The 15,857-nt window shown below is 39.0% G+C and overlaps 2 protein-coding genes across 3 annotated transcripts in view; one reads left to right on the top strand and one right to left on the bottom strand.

Annotated features, from left to right (window-relative positions):
* The window catches only part of LOC132825580 (uncharacterized), a 53,503-nt gene extending 42,376 nt beyond the window's left edge, over positions 1 to 11,127 (top strand). The window contains exons 16-20 of the mRNA XM_060840960.1: positions 1,113 to 1,286; positions 3,243 to 3,384; positions 7,754 to 7,941; positions 9,358 to 9,499; positions 10,952 to 11,127. Of these exons, the coding sequence (XP_060696943.1) occupies positions 1,113 to 1,286; positions 3,243 to 3,384; positions 7,754 to 7,941; positions 9,358 to 9,499; positions 10,952 to 11,127 (822 nt within the window). The remainder of the gene's footprint in view (positions 1 to 1,112; positions 1,287 to 3,242; positions 3,385 to 7,753; positions 7,942 to 9,357; positions 9,500 to 10,951) is intronic.
* A 2,813-nt stretch (positions 11,128 to 13,940) lies between these two features.
* Positions 13,941 to 15,857, bottom strand: part of tekt4 (tektin 4) — a 42,387-nt gene continuing 40,470 nt past the window's right edge. For both annotated transcript variants that reach the window (XM_060840183.1, XM_060840182.1), the window contains 2 exons: positions 14,410 to 14,564; positions 13,941 to 14,157 (listed from right to left, as the gene is read on the bottom strand). In XM_060840183.1, coding sequence (XP_060696166.1) covers positions 13,941 to 14,157; positions 14,410 to 14,564 — 372 coding nt within the window. The remainder of the gene's footprint in view (positions 14,158 to 14,409; positions 14,565 to 15,857) is intronic.

Raw genomic sequence — 15,857 nt, 5'->3', positions numbered from 1 at the left:
GATGATTAGCCAAAGAACCAATGGTGACTGCAGGGAAAATCTTTTACCACAGCAAATGGTTAGGATCTGGAATCTCTGCTTCAGAATATGATGGAGGCTACTTCAGTTTTGATCTACTAAAGGGAATTAAATAAATGCCTGAAGTGTAAAGATATCCATGACTAGAGGGAAAGGACAGGGAATGGGATCAGGAAAATTGGCACTTCGGGCAAAAGCCTGACTCCTGATGAAGGGCTTTTGCCCGAAATGTGGATTTTCCTGCTCCTTGGATGCTGCCTGACCTGCTCTGCTTTTCCAGCACCACTCTCATCTCGTATCTAATCCCCAGCATCTGCACTACCCACTTCTGCCCAGGGAGTGGGATCAGCAGAGTTGCTCTTTAAAAGAGTTGGTCTGGATAAAATGGGTCACATGGCCTGTTTCTATGCTGTACCTACTCAGTGGTTTTATTTTATAATTCTACAATAGCATTTAGATTTGTATTTGACTGCTTTCAGTGGCAAAATTAATCCTTATACAGTTCTAATTTTTTGGGGCAGCCATTGTTTCAACCTTTCCAACTCATAAACAAGGAATGAAATGGATTTAGAACTTAACGTGTGTGCCCCAGTTTGCTGCTGCACAAGGATACCGCAATGACATTAATAAGACACCAAAATCAAATGCTATATTAAAAGTCATACTAAGTCAATATAATTTTACTGATTAGTTTACTCATCATACGGGTCACTTACCACCACAAAGTCTATTGCTTAGCTTTGAATTGACACTTACCACAATCCTTCTACAGCTGTCATCTTCAGGCACTCTCTCACCTCTATCATTAAAATACTGATCCTCAACAAACCCTTTACTTTCTCTTACTCTTGTTGTTATTTTCGGCACAACACTCTTCAATTTAGACATTGATGAGATGCTGGGCGTTTCTGGCATTTTCTGATTCTCTGCCAGATTTCCACTCTAATTTGCTTTAGATGAAGGGTTAAGTTGAAACAATTATTGGGAAAACTTCACGTTTTAAACAAAAATTGCCCGGACTGTACAAGTTTCTGTTGCATGCAAACCTCAGTTGGACCATTTATGAAATGATAATCATCCTCTATATTCCCCAGATGTACAATGCTTTCCCTTTCCTGGGCTTTCTGCCTGGAACTCACAAGAAGATATTTGAAAACAGAACACAGATGGTTCAGCTCATCCTGAATTTCTACAAGGAACATGAGAAAACATTGAATGAGAATGATATAGGGAGTCTAATTGACGCTTTCTTAGTAAAGAAGAAAGAGGTATTCTAATGAATTTGCTTGTTGTGTTATTTTCAAAGATCTATTCTTAGTATAAGGCGTATGAGCAACCAAATACCATGTATCACATTACCGTAACTAAGGAACGCCATTAAACTAAATATGAGGAACTGCCCAGCAGCTGCTGAATAGACCAGATTTAGCACAAAGATATTGACTGTGCTGACTAGACAGATTACCTGCATTAAAATAAGGAGGAGATACTTTTTAAGGAGGAGATGGGTAAGTGATGTTGTATCTTTCCTTGGGAATACAGCATGCTGAATATTCAGCTCCATTGAAGCAAGATGAAATGCAAAACCAATAAGCTGTCTACCCTCTCCAGTCCATGCAAAGAATCCCATAGCTCTATTTAAAGGAAGAACCTTTAAGTTCTGACTGTTACCCTGGTCTAAGTTTAACCTTCAAGAAATACCTAAAAGCTGGCAATCTGGACCATACTGAAACAGTATGTTTCCATAGTGTACAGAATCTAATTTAAGAAACATTCAGACAGGTACGTGGATGGTTAGGTATGGAGGGATATGACCAAATGTAAGGAAATGGGACAAGTTTAATTGTGAAAACTGGGTGGCTTGGGCAAATTAGGCTGACTCCTACTTACAGAGTGCGTCAGAGAACATCTCTGGGACACCCGCACCAACCAACCCCACCACCCCATGGCCGAACATTTCAACTCCCCCTCCCACTCCATCAAGGACATGCAGGTCCTGGGCCTCCTCCATCGCCACTCCCTAACCACCCAACGCCTGAAGGAAGAATGCCTCATCTTCTGCCTTGGGACCCTCCAACCCATGGCACCAATGTGGATTTCACCAGCTCTTCATTTCCCCTTCCCCCACCTTATCCCAGATCCAACCTTCCAACTCAGCACCACCTTCATAACCTGCCCTACCTGTCCATCTTCCTTCCCACCTATCTGCTCCACACTGCCCTCCGACCTATCACCATTACCCCCATCTCCATTCACCTATCGCACTCTCAGTTACTTTCCCCCCAGCCCCATCCCCTCTCCCATTTATCTGTCCACCCCCCCAGGCTCCCAGCCTCATTCTTGATGAAGGGCTTTTGCCCAACACATTGATTCTCCTGCTCCTCAGATGCTGCCTGACCTGCTGTGCTTTTCCAGCAGCACACTCTCGACTCTAATCTCCAGCATCTGCAGTCCTCACTTCCACCTTGCCTCGAACTCTATGGTCACATTGCAGTTTATGGGATCATGCTGTGCACAAATTTTCTATTACACTTACAATTTGCAATCGTGACTATACTTCAAAATGTACTTCATTGGTTGCAATGCACCTTAGCACATACAGCATTTAAGAAAGGTATCATATAATTGGCAAGACTTTCTTTTCTTCTAATGAAACTGAACATCAGATGAGAGTCACAGCGGGGGGAAAAGATGTGTGCCTTTCATTGTGTCCAGGCCCAAGCTGAACATTCTGTCCCAAGATTCATTGACGTACAGCCCATTAATGCTCTAAAGATATCCGAGATAGAACGTCTCCCACTTCTCCATTCCAAAAACTGAAATTACAATTCTGATTATTAACCAAATACTTGAGACAAAAGTATACTTACAGCACTTATCAACATAATGCATTTCAACTGATAGGAGTAAATTCACCTTCCAAATTGGTCCTAATGTAAAATTAAACCACCAGGAGATTTTGGGCCATTTCTGCAATTGCGTGCATCATAGCATTTTTACTTGATGAATATTAATTGAACAAGGCAAATATTTGTGCATATGTTGACCAGAAATGATTTGGGAGAATCAAAGATTACAAATGGATATTTATACCAACCTCATTACTTGCTGACTAATTTAGATTACCTAATGACCTTTCCTCATTCATATTTTCCTTTACACAAGGCTGACTTCAATGATTCCAAAAGGAACTAATTTCAGTTTGCTTCATTTTTATCACCAAGGAATCAAAGAACTCGAATTCCTATTTCCATGACAACAACTTGGTGACGTCAGTGACAAATTTGTTTGCGGCTGGGACAGATACATCCTCTTCCACACTGCGCTGGGCCATTCTTCTGATGATAAAGTACCCAGAGATCCAAAGTATTGTCTATTTTCATTGTTCGTTAAAAATATTTGCCTGAGCGAAATGTAACATTGTCAATGTTACTATGTTGGGAAAGTATTTCCTGGTCTTGTAGTGGCTGGTGGAGACCCTGCCACCTTTCTACCTTCATCCTCATAATTTTCCAGGCTGAAAGGTGCATAGATGGCCTTCCACCTTGTTGGAAATGTGGCAGAAAAGGCAGGGATTGGCCCTTCCTTTCCGGATTCCAGATCCCTTAATCAGAAACTTACTGTTTTGCAGGCCTTGTCCTGTGCTGACCACACCTCTACTGGGTTAACATCAGTAGTGGCAGAAAAAGGCTCTTAATTGAACATTAATTGCAAACTTAAAGACCAGAATTGGACTATCAATGTCAATTATAGAGTCATAGAGATGTACAGCATGGAAAGAGACCCTTCAGTCCAACTCATCCATGCTGACCACATATCCTAACCTAATCTAGTCGCATTTGCCAGCACCTGACCCATACCCCTCTAAACCCTTCCTATTCATATACCCATCCAGATGTCTTTTAAATGCTGTAGTTGTATCAGCTTCCACCACTTCCTCTGACAGCTCATTCCATACACACACCACCCGCTGCATGAAAAGGTTGCCACTTTTAGAGTCATAGAGATGCACAGTGTGGAAACAGACCCTTCGGTCCAACCTGTCCATTCCGACCAGATATCCCAACCCAATCTAGTCCCACTTGCCAGTACCCGGCCCATATCCCTCCAAACCATTCCTATTTATACATCCATCCAAAGGCCTCTTAAATATTGCAATTGTACCAGTCTCCACCACATCCTCTGGCAGCTCATTCCATACAGGTACCACCCTCTGCGTGAAAAAGTTGCCCCTTAGGTCTCTATTATATACTTCCCCTCTCACCCTAACCCTATGCCCTCTAGTTCTGGACTCCCCCTCCCCAGGGAAATGACCTTGTCTATTTATCTTATCAACATCCCTCATGATTTTGTAAACCTCCGTGAGGTCACCCCTCAGTCTCTCCAGGGAATACAGCCCCAGCCTATTCAGCCTCTCCCTGTAGCTCAATCCTGGCAACATCCTTGCAAATCTTTTCTGGACCGTTCAAGTTTCGCAACATCTTTCTGATAGGAAGGATACCAGAGTTGCACACAACATCCCAAAAGTGGCCTAACCAATGCCCTGTACAGCTGCAACATGACCTCCCAACTCCTATACTCAATGCTCTGTCCAATAAAGGAAAGCATACCAAGCACCTTCTTCACTATCCTATCGACCTGTGACTCCATGTTCAAGGAACTATGAACTTGCACTCTAAGGTCTCTTTGTTCAGCAACGTGTCCCAGAATCTTACCATTAAGTGTATAAGTCCTGCTCTGAACCTATTATTTGTGACTCCCTCAGAAGATTGAATATTGCCCCAAAATGATGAATATTCACATAGCATTCTATGGGCAATTTGTCTCCTCAGATTGCATTTGGCAAGATTTACTTCAGAGTATTTTACAAATACACCCACTCTCTATTCGTTCTGCTGGTGTAATGTTTCAGAGCTAAGGTGATTTTAATGATTGTTATGATGAAATGAGGAGAGTCAATTGGCTCACCCTTGTTTTAAAAAGATTTAAAATTACTTTTAGCATGCAAATTTAGCACTTCAAATTAAAGTGCAGTTCACTACTTTGAAGGTAAAGTCACCATTGTCCCAGAGAACCATGAGGCTGCTCTCTCATGGGAGAGAGAAAAAGAGACACGTGGTGAAGTCTTAACCTGAGAATCACCATGCCTTAGGCAGGGGAAATGTTGAGAAGACATAACCTTCATGGTGACTCAGTCAGGACAGAAATTGAATGCATACTGTTAGTGTCACTCTACATTGTAATTCAGTTGTCCAACCAACTGAGCTAACCTTATATACAGGATGTTTTTTGTGAGGACCTGACATTACTTATTGGGATGCAAATAACATGTTGTAGTAAGATTGTTAATCCAAAGTCACTGCACTTGATATCTAATCTTATATATTTAAATTCCTCTGAAGCTGAAGGACCAATTTGAAACTTATTTTTATTTTACTTTATCTATAAGTCAATGTTTCAATTCTGCAGAACCTCCATACAAAGTATCGTCAATGTGTATCATAAAGATGCCTGCTAGTTTGTCTTTGTGATGGCAAAAAAATCACCAAAATCACTTTTAAAGAATGCAATTCACTTTTAACAGGATGGATCTAGTAGAAAAGTATCACATTGTTGGTACACCATTCAACCTATAAACATACATGTGTTTAATTTCCCTTCATGATCATCAGCAGCAGCTTCAGGAATTTGAAATTTGAGAGTTCTTCCTCTTGCAAAATCACAGCATTTATATAAGTTGATTTACATTCCCAGGAATATGTTGTTAAAAAAACCTAAAAATCTTCAGGCTCATTTTTCATGCTGTGTGGGAATTGAATCTAATACCTTACTTGTCAAGTCACTCTTCGAAATCCTGAACCACTGGTCTGGCTTATACATACCATCAGGGAGCATCTTTTCTGTGTATATTCATCTGTGTGATAAGGCTAGCTCTCTCCTATTTGGAATGTGAGCATATAACCAAATTCTTTTTAGCATTTCAACTCTTTTTGTTTGCTACTCTTATTCAATTTATCTAATTTGTCACCAAAATATCTTAATCGTAAGGATTTCAACATGCCATGGTGTCACTGGCCTGTTTATGGTTCTTATTCTCATTATCCAATGACCACTACTGGCCCTCCTATCTTAAAAGATCTCCTTTCCTGTGATCAGAGCTCCTTTTGCTCATCCATGTTCTCTTCCTGTGGTCACACTCACTTCCAGATACAAGATTAGTAGAACTCACATTGCATTTTTCCATCTTCCAAATCTTTATTTCATTTTGTCAATCTGTGGATCTTTACCTCCCATCCCTCATCTTGCACATTTAACCAATGTTTGCATTTGCTGGTGCTTTCTTCTTTCTCCCTATAATGGTGGCATTCTCCATTTACCAGTCCCTTCTGACATATATGTGACTCTAGTGCAAACTTTTGGTAATTGCCTTTGGTGCAAATAGTCATACCACGTTTTTTTTTAGATTAGATTACTTACAGTGTGGAAACTGGCCCTTCGGCCCAACAAGTCCACACCAACCCTCCGAAGAGCAATACACCCAGACCCATTCCCCTACATTTACCCCTACACCTAACACTACGGGCAACTTAGCATGGCCAATTCACCTAACCTGCACATTTTTGGACTGTGGAAGGAAACCGGAGCACCTGGAGGAAACGCAGACACGGGGGGAATATGCAAACTCCTCACAGTCAGTCGCCTAGACAGCAACTGAACCCAGGTCTCTAGCATTGTGAGGCAGCAGTGCTAACCACTGCCCACCGTGCCACCCACTTCTTTTGTTTTTTTTCTTCTTTTTTTAAAAACTCTTTATTTATAAACAAACAAAATGTACAGCTACAATCCATTTCTTAATAAAAACATCTCAGTAAAACTCGTAATAAACCCTTCAATCCTGGCATGTATACAAGAACAGTTTTTTAAAAAATCATGATTAACCTGGAAAATTCTTCAGTATCACCATATTCGAATCAACCCTGTGATTATCATTTCTTGTAATTTTTCAGCATACTTGGATATAAAATGCATTGTGCCTCATCACTTTTTCAGATTACTGGTTAATCAGTGTCAACTAACCTTGACGAGTGCACTCTCACGGTTTAATTACCACATTGTAAATTTACTGGGTTTTTTTCCCATTATCACTTATAACTTTACATGGATGTTTGTACTTTCTCCAAATTTCTCTTTTGTAATGGACATGGTCCTGGATTAAAATTAATTTCTAATGGCCTTCCTTTTCTGAAGGATCTTTGCCATGCATCATTTCAAAAACTTTACTATTCAATTTAGGAAAATTATTTGATAAATTATACTTAGAATCACATCTAAAATACCTGCTGACCAATCCCTCAGCATTCTTGGGGTTCACTCCTCTCTAGCAATGCCCAAATTCAAACAACAGCACTTCATAACTGAGCAACTATCTTCGTGAGAAGCCCATGCTAAATTCAATAGCGATCATCATGGAGATTTTTAAACATCTGCTATAACATATGTCCAATCATGAAAGAACATGGAAGATTAACAAAACGAAAGCAACATTCAAGGACAAATTCACAACATCTTGTTATTCTAATATCCCTTGCTGAAATAGTTATGAATTGGAAAGCTTTCAATTTATATTTTTGACCAGGTACCTCTTAACAGATTAGCCAGGATACAAATGCTTTGAAAGTGATCTAGTCTTTATTGATTGGGAATATAACTGAAATTCAACTGTTTCTCTATTAAGGAAGTGTTCAGGGAGAAATTGAAAGAGTTATTGGATCAGAGAGAGTGCCCACAATGGAAGATCGGAAGAGAATGCCATATACTAATGCAGTCTTGCATGAGGTTCAAAGGTTTGCTAACATAATTCCAATGAATATGCCACATGCAACAACCACAGATATACATTTCAGAGGATTTTTTATTCCAAAGGTAAAATCTTTAAATAATACATTAAAGACATTAAAGATATGAATCATTAGTTAAAATATCATAGTGTTAAAAGGTGCATAATCCATGTAAGAAATGAATCAGACATACTTTTGTGTGTCTAGAGTTTAACATTTGGCACATATTTTGCTTATTTGGGATGTTCTACTTAAGCCACTTTGAATTGTCTCTGTACTGCTGAGATAACAATAGAGTTACAAAAGTAGAGTCTTTAATAGGCTCAGCATTAAACATGTTTGGCTCAAAGTACAATTGCAATGAAGAAGTTCAGTGAAATATTTAACCAAATCCAATAATTGAAGGGGGTCATGAAAAACAGTTTGATTAGACCTTGACCACTATATCTGTTTGCTGAGAAACAAAGTGCAGAGTAGATCTGGGACACTAAATTCCGGTTTAATATGTCAATGTTATGGGAAAGGCTGGAAAAAGTTGAACAGTTAAGCATTGAAAGCAGATGTTTGAAAGGTGTTTATACAAAGATAGAAAAATAGTTAAAAGACTGGAAATGATAAATCTTAAGCAATACTGATTGGGTAGGATAAGGAGACACAGGTTCGATGTTTAATATTTAATGGCAAATATTTAATTTCGGACTCAAACTAGTCAGTTATTCTTCACTCAAATGTGGTTGAGACTCCTAGACAAGAGATGCAAAATGCCTAGAATAATTTAATGAGTAGGAGAATTCAACAATCTTGGATCTATTTTGATGAATGAAGTAAGATAGATGAAATGCCCTTCTTTCTCTTTAGGTAGATTGTGAATCAAAAGACATTTCTAATAATTGGGTTCTATTAGGTGTGTAAATATCTTTCTGCCAGACCAGGCCATGGGGAAGAACACTTTCATCAATTAAGTGTCTTTTCCGCAATCTTTGTGCAACAGTCAATAGTTTTCTACAAGTCTTACGAAGGAAGCAATACCGTAAAAATGATTAAGAAACATACTAGTCTGATTCAATATGCCAAGGTGGTATGCTGACTCAGTGGTTAGCAATACTGCCTCACAGTGTCAATTCCGGTCTGGCTCAATTCCAGACTTGGGCGCGTATGTATGGAATTTGCACATTCTCTGTGTGGGTTTTCTCCCACTATCCAAAGATGTGCAGCTTGGGTGAATTGGCCTTGTTAAATTGACCATAATGTATAGGCTAGGTGCATTAGTAAGGGGTAAGTGTAGGGGAAGAGGTTTGGGTGGGATACTGTTTGGAGGGTTGGTTTGAACTTGTTGGGCCGAAGGGCCTGTTTCCACATTGTAGGAATGCCATCTTGTAAACTTAACTCCGGTATGACCAGTTCATTTGCTTCCCACTATTACTGATTTTTTTTTACTAACAGGAATAAGCCTAAGGGTTGTGGATGAGATGTTCACGTTTGGGAATAATTTGTTTTAAAGGGAATGCAGGTGATTCCATTGCTGTCCTCTGTGCTGTATGATAAAACCCAATGGGAGAAACCGAATGAGTTCAACCCATCTCACTTTCTGGATGCTGAGGGAAGGTTTGTGAAGAGAGAAGCCTTTATGCCTTTCTCTGCAGGTATAAGTTATTGGACTATTTTTAATAAACCCCTTGTACATCTAATAATTCTTCCTCTAGATCTGGATACACTGTTTTCTTTCCATTTGTTTCTGGACTACCCAGCATCAATTATTTTCCTAGATTTGTTTTCTTAACTTAAAGTAATTAAATACAGAAATACAACCTTATGGGTTTCAGGTTTCATCAGCAATCTCTCAAAAAAGTTTAAATGTGTACATAATTTTAAAAATGTATCCATGTGACTGCTTAAATGAGTCAACATAGTCTTTCAATGGGCTTTCTGAACTTCTCTGAATTAAACATATGGTTCTAACAATTATGTGGTGAGCTAGACTCAAATTAGATTGGAGAATCACATCGCACAACAAAGGAACGCAGATGCACTTTTCGATAGACAGATATATCATTATACTCATCCATATTATTTCCCAGACTCTCACACAGGCAAATTGCAAGCCCTCATTGCATTTCTCATGCCTTCATCCTACATCTCCTACTTAACACTCAAGTAAATGTTATACAGCAGTTGCTCTCACTCCCTGTACCCGCGGGGGATACATTCCACGACCTCCAGTGGAAGCCCCAAACTGCGGATAGGAGCAAACCTATTCATTTAAATGGGAAATCTATCTTCCTGGCAGCCTCTTGGCCCCTGGTTTCGGAAGGTTCCCTATAATACTTTCAGGCTGCGGGAAACCATGGGTAACTGAAACTGCGGAAAATGATTTTGCGAATACGGGGCTTGCCCTGTGGTAATTTTGAAATAGCTTTACTTAAAATTTGAGGCTGAAAATCTTAACAAAATAAAAGGAATACCTTTGCTTATACTAACCTCTCAGGACCTCAAGGTATTTCAAAGCATCTTCCAGCTGGTGAAGTATTTCTGAGGTGGAGTCACTATTATGTAGGAAACATGGTCACTAATTTGTATTCAGCAAGATCCCACAGACTTCAATGTGATCATGAACAGATAATCCGTGCTTTTGTATGAAGAATAAATATCAATCAGAAGACAGCAGACACATTACTTTATCATCTCATCAAAGAAAGTAGCACCTTTCAAAGTGTAAGCCAAATGTAGAATATTAGGGTAGGGGAATGGGTCTGGGTGGGTTACTCTGTGGAGGATTGGTGAGGACTTGTTGGGCTAAATGGCCTGTTTCCACACTGTAGGGATTCTATGATTCTATGATTAGGGGGAATAATCTCTAAAGCACAGCTTGAACCCACAACCTTCTGCTTCATGAGGTAAAACAATTGTTTTCAAGACTTCATCAAACTTTTAAAGGCATGAGTTGATAGATCCTGAATAATCTCTACATGAAATCCCTGTCTTAGCTGATTGTATTGTTTGCCAAATAAGTTGAAATGCTATTTTAAAAAAGATTGTGTCTTTATTCACTGTGGCGTTGGGACATTTCTAAATGTATTTTCTTCTGTGTTTCAAAGGTCGACGGATTTGCTTAGGGGAAAGCCTTGCCAAAATGGAGCTTTTTCTCTTCTTTACAACTTTGATGCAGAAATTCACCTTCCATGCCCTGCCTGCCACCCCCTTAGATCTCACACCCTGCGTTGGTTTTACTTTATGCCCACAACCTCACCAAGTGTGCGCCATAGTCCGTTAACAGACACAACTCACAGTATTGTCAAGCCTTCAAGAAAACTGTAGACTCTCCGCAAATTGAAAATTAGTCCCCACTGACGTACCTGCAAATGCTGGAGGAATGTCATTAGGGACAGTATTAAAAAATGTTTTCATATTCTTTGAACACTTTGGTTTATTAAATGTAGAAATAGAAGACACTGGGGAAAAAAGAAAATCTCCCTGACTGGGGCAAGTCTTTTGGAGGTAGAAAATTATGTGATGAAACCTCAGGTGATATGTCTAATCAAATTTGACAATATTGGAAACAGGCTGACGGGAAAGGTATACCCCAAAAATAATCAGATATTGCTGGAAAATCTCATCAAACTTGGCAGCATCTGTGCAGAGAAAGTAGAGTTAACGTTTCAAGTTCAGTGACCCTTGTTCTAAAGATTTTGTTTCTGATTTCCAGCATCCAAAGTCCTTTGGGGCCGTTTCTTTGTTCAATATATAACTCAATGTAATTACACTATCTCACCAGACATGGCACTGCAGTGCCTCAGTTGGGCAGCCAAATTGGGGATCAGAGAGATAGTGAATGGGGAGTGCCATCAAGAAAATCACTTTAATCTACCATACCTTCATATTTTCTTGCAATTATTATTTTCCCTCCAAAATCTCTGATTGGCTTTCCCCTCATACCTCATTCCATCAATTGTTCCTGAAATCCTCACAGGAATATTAGCAACACACTGTTTAAAGGAAATGTAAAGATGTAACATGAAGTTTTTTTTTGATTCTAACCTCTTATCTCTCTTTACTCTCCATGACATAAAAATGGAATTTACTTATTTGTCCCCCTCATTTGCATGCAGTCAATCCTGCAGTTAGAATTGTCTCAAGGTTTCTGCTAGAAAGGAAAACATATACAAAAGAAACTAAAAATTCCAGATTAGCAATCCTGCCTGAAAGTGTGCTCCATAGAAGGGGGTTAGGTGATACTGTGGTAGCTTCTTCTACAGCCTGATGATCTATTAATACTGATCATTCAACTTCAAACAAACCTCGCAGTTGGGAAAGGTGCTCGAGGTTTGTAATTTAGGATAAGGCACCATTTAAATTGAAGTCAACATTCTTTATTAAATCAAAACAAGAATTGCGAAAATCAAGAATCCTAATCATTTGAATCAATACCAGATGAAACCCAAAGAGCCAAATGTATTCCTTCTCAAAGAAAAAGTTCCACGATTTTCATCACAGATTTTGAGGTTTATATGTTCATTCTGCAATACATGAACTGCATCATTTATATTTTGAATGTTACTAGATTGTTTTACTTTTGTAAGTGTCTAGCATTTCTTTAATTTTCAAGTGTCAAAGTGGGGAATCATGTTGGTAAATAGCTTAAGAATGCTATTCTGTTGCAAGGAAACCAAATGCTCCAGCCAATTCTCAGCTTCCTTTATTGTCGGCTTCATCAAATTACCTCAAAAAAAGTTCCATGTGCCACACCAAATAAGGACAGAATTTATTTCCTTAAAATTGAGTCTGCATCATAGCCTGGTCCAATTACCTACAGCTTTCTAACCCCACTTCACTGCACATAATTAAAGGAGATTGACCAGAATATTCGTATTCTGGATCAGTGGTGCTGGAAGAGCATAGCAGTTCAGGCAGCATTCAAAGTGCAGCGAAATCGATGTTTCGGGCAAAAGCTCTTCATCAGGAAGGGCTTTTGCCCGAAACGTCAATTTCACTGCACTTTGGATGCTGCCTGAACTGCTGTGCTCTTCCAGCACCACTGATTGAGAATCTGGTTTCCAACATCTGCAGTCATTGTTTTTACCTCAGAATATTCGTATAGCTGTTGTTTTTTCTGTGTTGCTTATAGTTCATGTTGAAATAAGTTTCTCAATGTTGACTTCAACTGTGGAACTTGATAATCAGCTCAAACATTACATGTGTGTTGAAATCGAATGCATGACCTTAAAAAGTGGGTTATGTTTGTCTGATTATGACCCTTACTCCTGCTTTACCTGAATACTACATTGGAACTTGACTCCAAGTGGAAACTGAATAATTGTTGTAAGTGTAAAAATGTGTCTTGTTTAGTGACCTAAAATGATGCAATTAAACCTTCAACTAAAATAAAGCACTATGTTAAAGCATTATAATCTTTTCTCTTCCTGTGGTTTAATGTGGAAATATTGAACACAGGAGGAAGAGTGGGCTGTTCTTAACATGCCTGGCCATTCAATATGATCGTGGCTGATTATCTAACTCAGTACCCTGTTCCCACTTTCTCCCCAAACTCTTTGAACCCATTACCTCTAAGGACCATATCTAACTCTTTCTTGAAAACAAGACCGCTTTCTGTGGCTGAGAATTCCACAGGCCCACCATTCTTTGAGTGAAGAAATTTCTCCACATTTCAGTGCTAAATGGCCTTCTCCATATACTAAGTCAATCAGCCCTGGTTCTGAACTTCCTTGTCAATTGGAATGTGATTCCTGCATTTGCACTGGCTAGTCCTGTTAGAATTTTATAGGTTTCTATGAGACCCATGTTCCATGCTCTAAACTCTGTTTATTTAAATTGGATTCAACAAAAAGCAAAGAAGATCATGACAACATCAACAAAAATATTCAGTCGCTGATAATGCATCTTGATAGTCAGCATGTTTAATGTGGCCGTCAAGTTCATGATAACTGAGTGATGATTTCATTTGATTTGTTCAAATGTAGTGAGATTGCTTTTACTTAAATGTGCAATACCCTGCTGCAGCTTATAGCTTTTCACTCCATGGAAAATCAAAATATTATTGCTCAAGTGAAGTGTGTGATTTTATATTGTTTATTGATAACCTGAAAGTCTAATCACGGTTGGGTATCGTTCACGGTGTTTCAGGCACTTTTCACTATCAATGAATATACTGTTTGCTTTTATTGCGATTTCCTTCTCGAGTGTCATTCGAGTATTTTCCAAGTTCTCCAGGGATGCCTGGGCTTCTCGGAGTTTCTCTTGCAGGAGAGCGATGGATTCCTCAATTTCACCAGCCTCACATATCAAGCTGTCAATGGTAGGAGACAAAAGTTGGGCACAGTCAGTGAGAACCAGGATAAACATACACGATAGACGAGCAAAAGTAACCAATGTAACTAATACATGATAGACAAGCACGAGTAACCAATGTTACCACTACATGATAGAATAGCACGAGTAACCAATGTAACTAATACATGATAGAGTAGCAAGAGTAACCATTAAAATTAGTACCACTAGAACACAGATCCCCCTTCCCCCAAACAATCTGTTGGCTTACCTAAATTGAGCAGGGTCTCTGGTGAGCTCCACATTGGGCCTGTAGGTCCTCTCATAAAGTCTAGTTTGAACTACCTTTAATGGGGCCTCTTTGTCCTTTATGGCCTGTTTTAGATGGGCGATGTTTTTCTCCTGGTCTGCAATCTGCTCCAGTGTCTGTTCAGAGAGAAAAATAAGATTAAGATGTCCTCTTACAGTCTCAACAGAGTCTTCACTCACTTAACTTGAACTTAATCCACACAGTTATTGTCATTTTCCTTTTGGAGAGTCTACTAAATTTCCACTGATGCCCACAATGGATCTCATTTTGAGGGATAAGGCTCCCAACATGGAACATTGTCACCAGCAAGACCATAAAACAGAGGTTTTAATTGACAATAAAATGTGTGCCAATGCTAAAATCATTAATATTAATTGAATTGCTGCAATAACAGTTTACCATTTCTAAGGTGCATTTATAGAGTTAAATTCACAATCCAAAGCGCTTCACAGAAATATTACCTAACAACATTTGACACTGAGCCTCATAGGAAGATATCAGGGCAGGTAAGCACAATTTTGGTTAGAAGGTAGCTTTTAAGGAGCATCATAACAGAGGAGAGAGAGTAAAGAGGCAGAGAGATTTAGGGAGGGAATTCCAAAACTTAATTGCAACTGAAGGCATAGCCCTCAATATTGTTCAAGAGACCAGAAAATACCACTGAATAGACACATTAAAAGAAAATGGGACAAAAACAAATGCTTTAAAATTCTTCAAATTCCTGTGAAATCTCTACACAATAAGGTGAGAATGGTGTTTTTTTTTAATGTATATTTATGTTACAGAATTTTTTTCAAAAAAAGATAGCATTCTAAAGAATGTTCTGTATAATTTTAGACTTTTATAAGTGAATCTTGTGCAGGATAAAAGTAAGTTTTTCTATAAGACTTAGAGCTTCAGAGGAGGTTTACTAGATTGATATCTTGATTAAATGGTCATGATTTGGAAGGATTGGTGTTGGACTGGGGTGGACAAAGTTAAAAATCACACAACACCAGGTTATAGTCCATTTGGTTTGTTTGGAAGCACCAGCTCAGGTAGCTTATGAAGGAGTAGTGATCTGAAAGCTAGTGCTTCCAATTAAACCTGTTGGACCATAACCTGTAACTTTTAACTTTGATTAAATGTGGATAGGCTGGAAAAAATGGGCTTGTCTCCACTGGGGTTTAGAAGACTAAATGGCGTTTTGAATGAAAAATGACTTGATCGGATCTTGAGTTGTGTTGTCTTATGTGGATAGGCTGGAAAAAATGGGCTTGTCTCCACTGGGGTTTAGAAGACTAAATGGCGTTTTGAATGAAAAATGACTTGATCGGATCTTGAGTTGTGTTGACACGGTGAATGTGGAAAAAACGTTTAATTTTGTAGGTGAGTACAGAACCCGGAAGTTTTCTAAATTAACTTAAAAT

The sequence above is a fragment of the Hemiscyllium ocellatum genome, chromosome 20, assembly GCF_020745735.1.
Source record: "Hemiscyllium ocellatum isolate sHemOce1 chromosome 20, sHemOce1.pat.X.cur, whole genome shotgun sequence".
Classification (NCBI taxonomy): domain Eukaryota; kingdom Metazoa; phylum Chordata; class Chondrichthyes; order Orectolobiformes; family Hemiscylliidae; genus Hemiscyllium; species Hemiscyllium ocellatum.
This window is presented reverse-complemented; position numbering and strand designations above follow the sequence as displayed.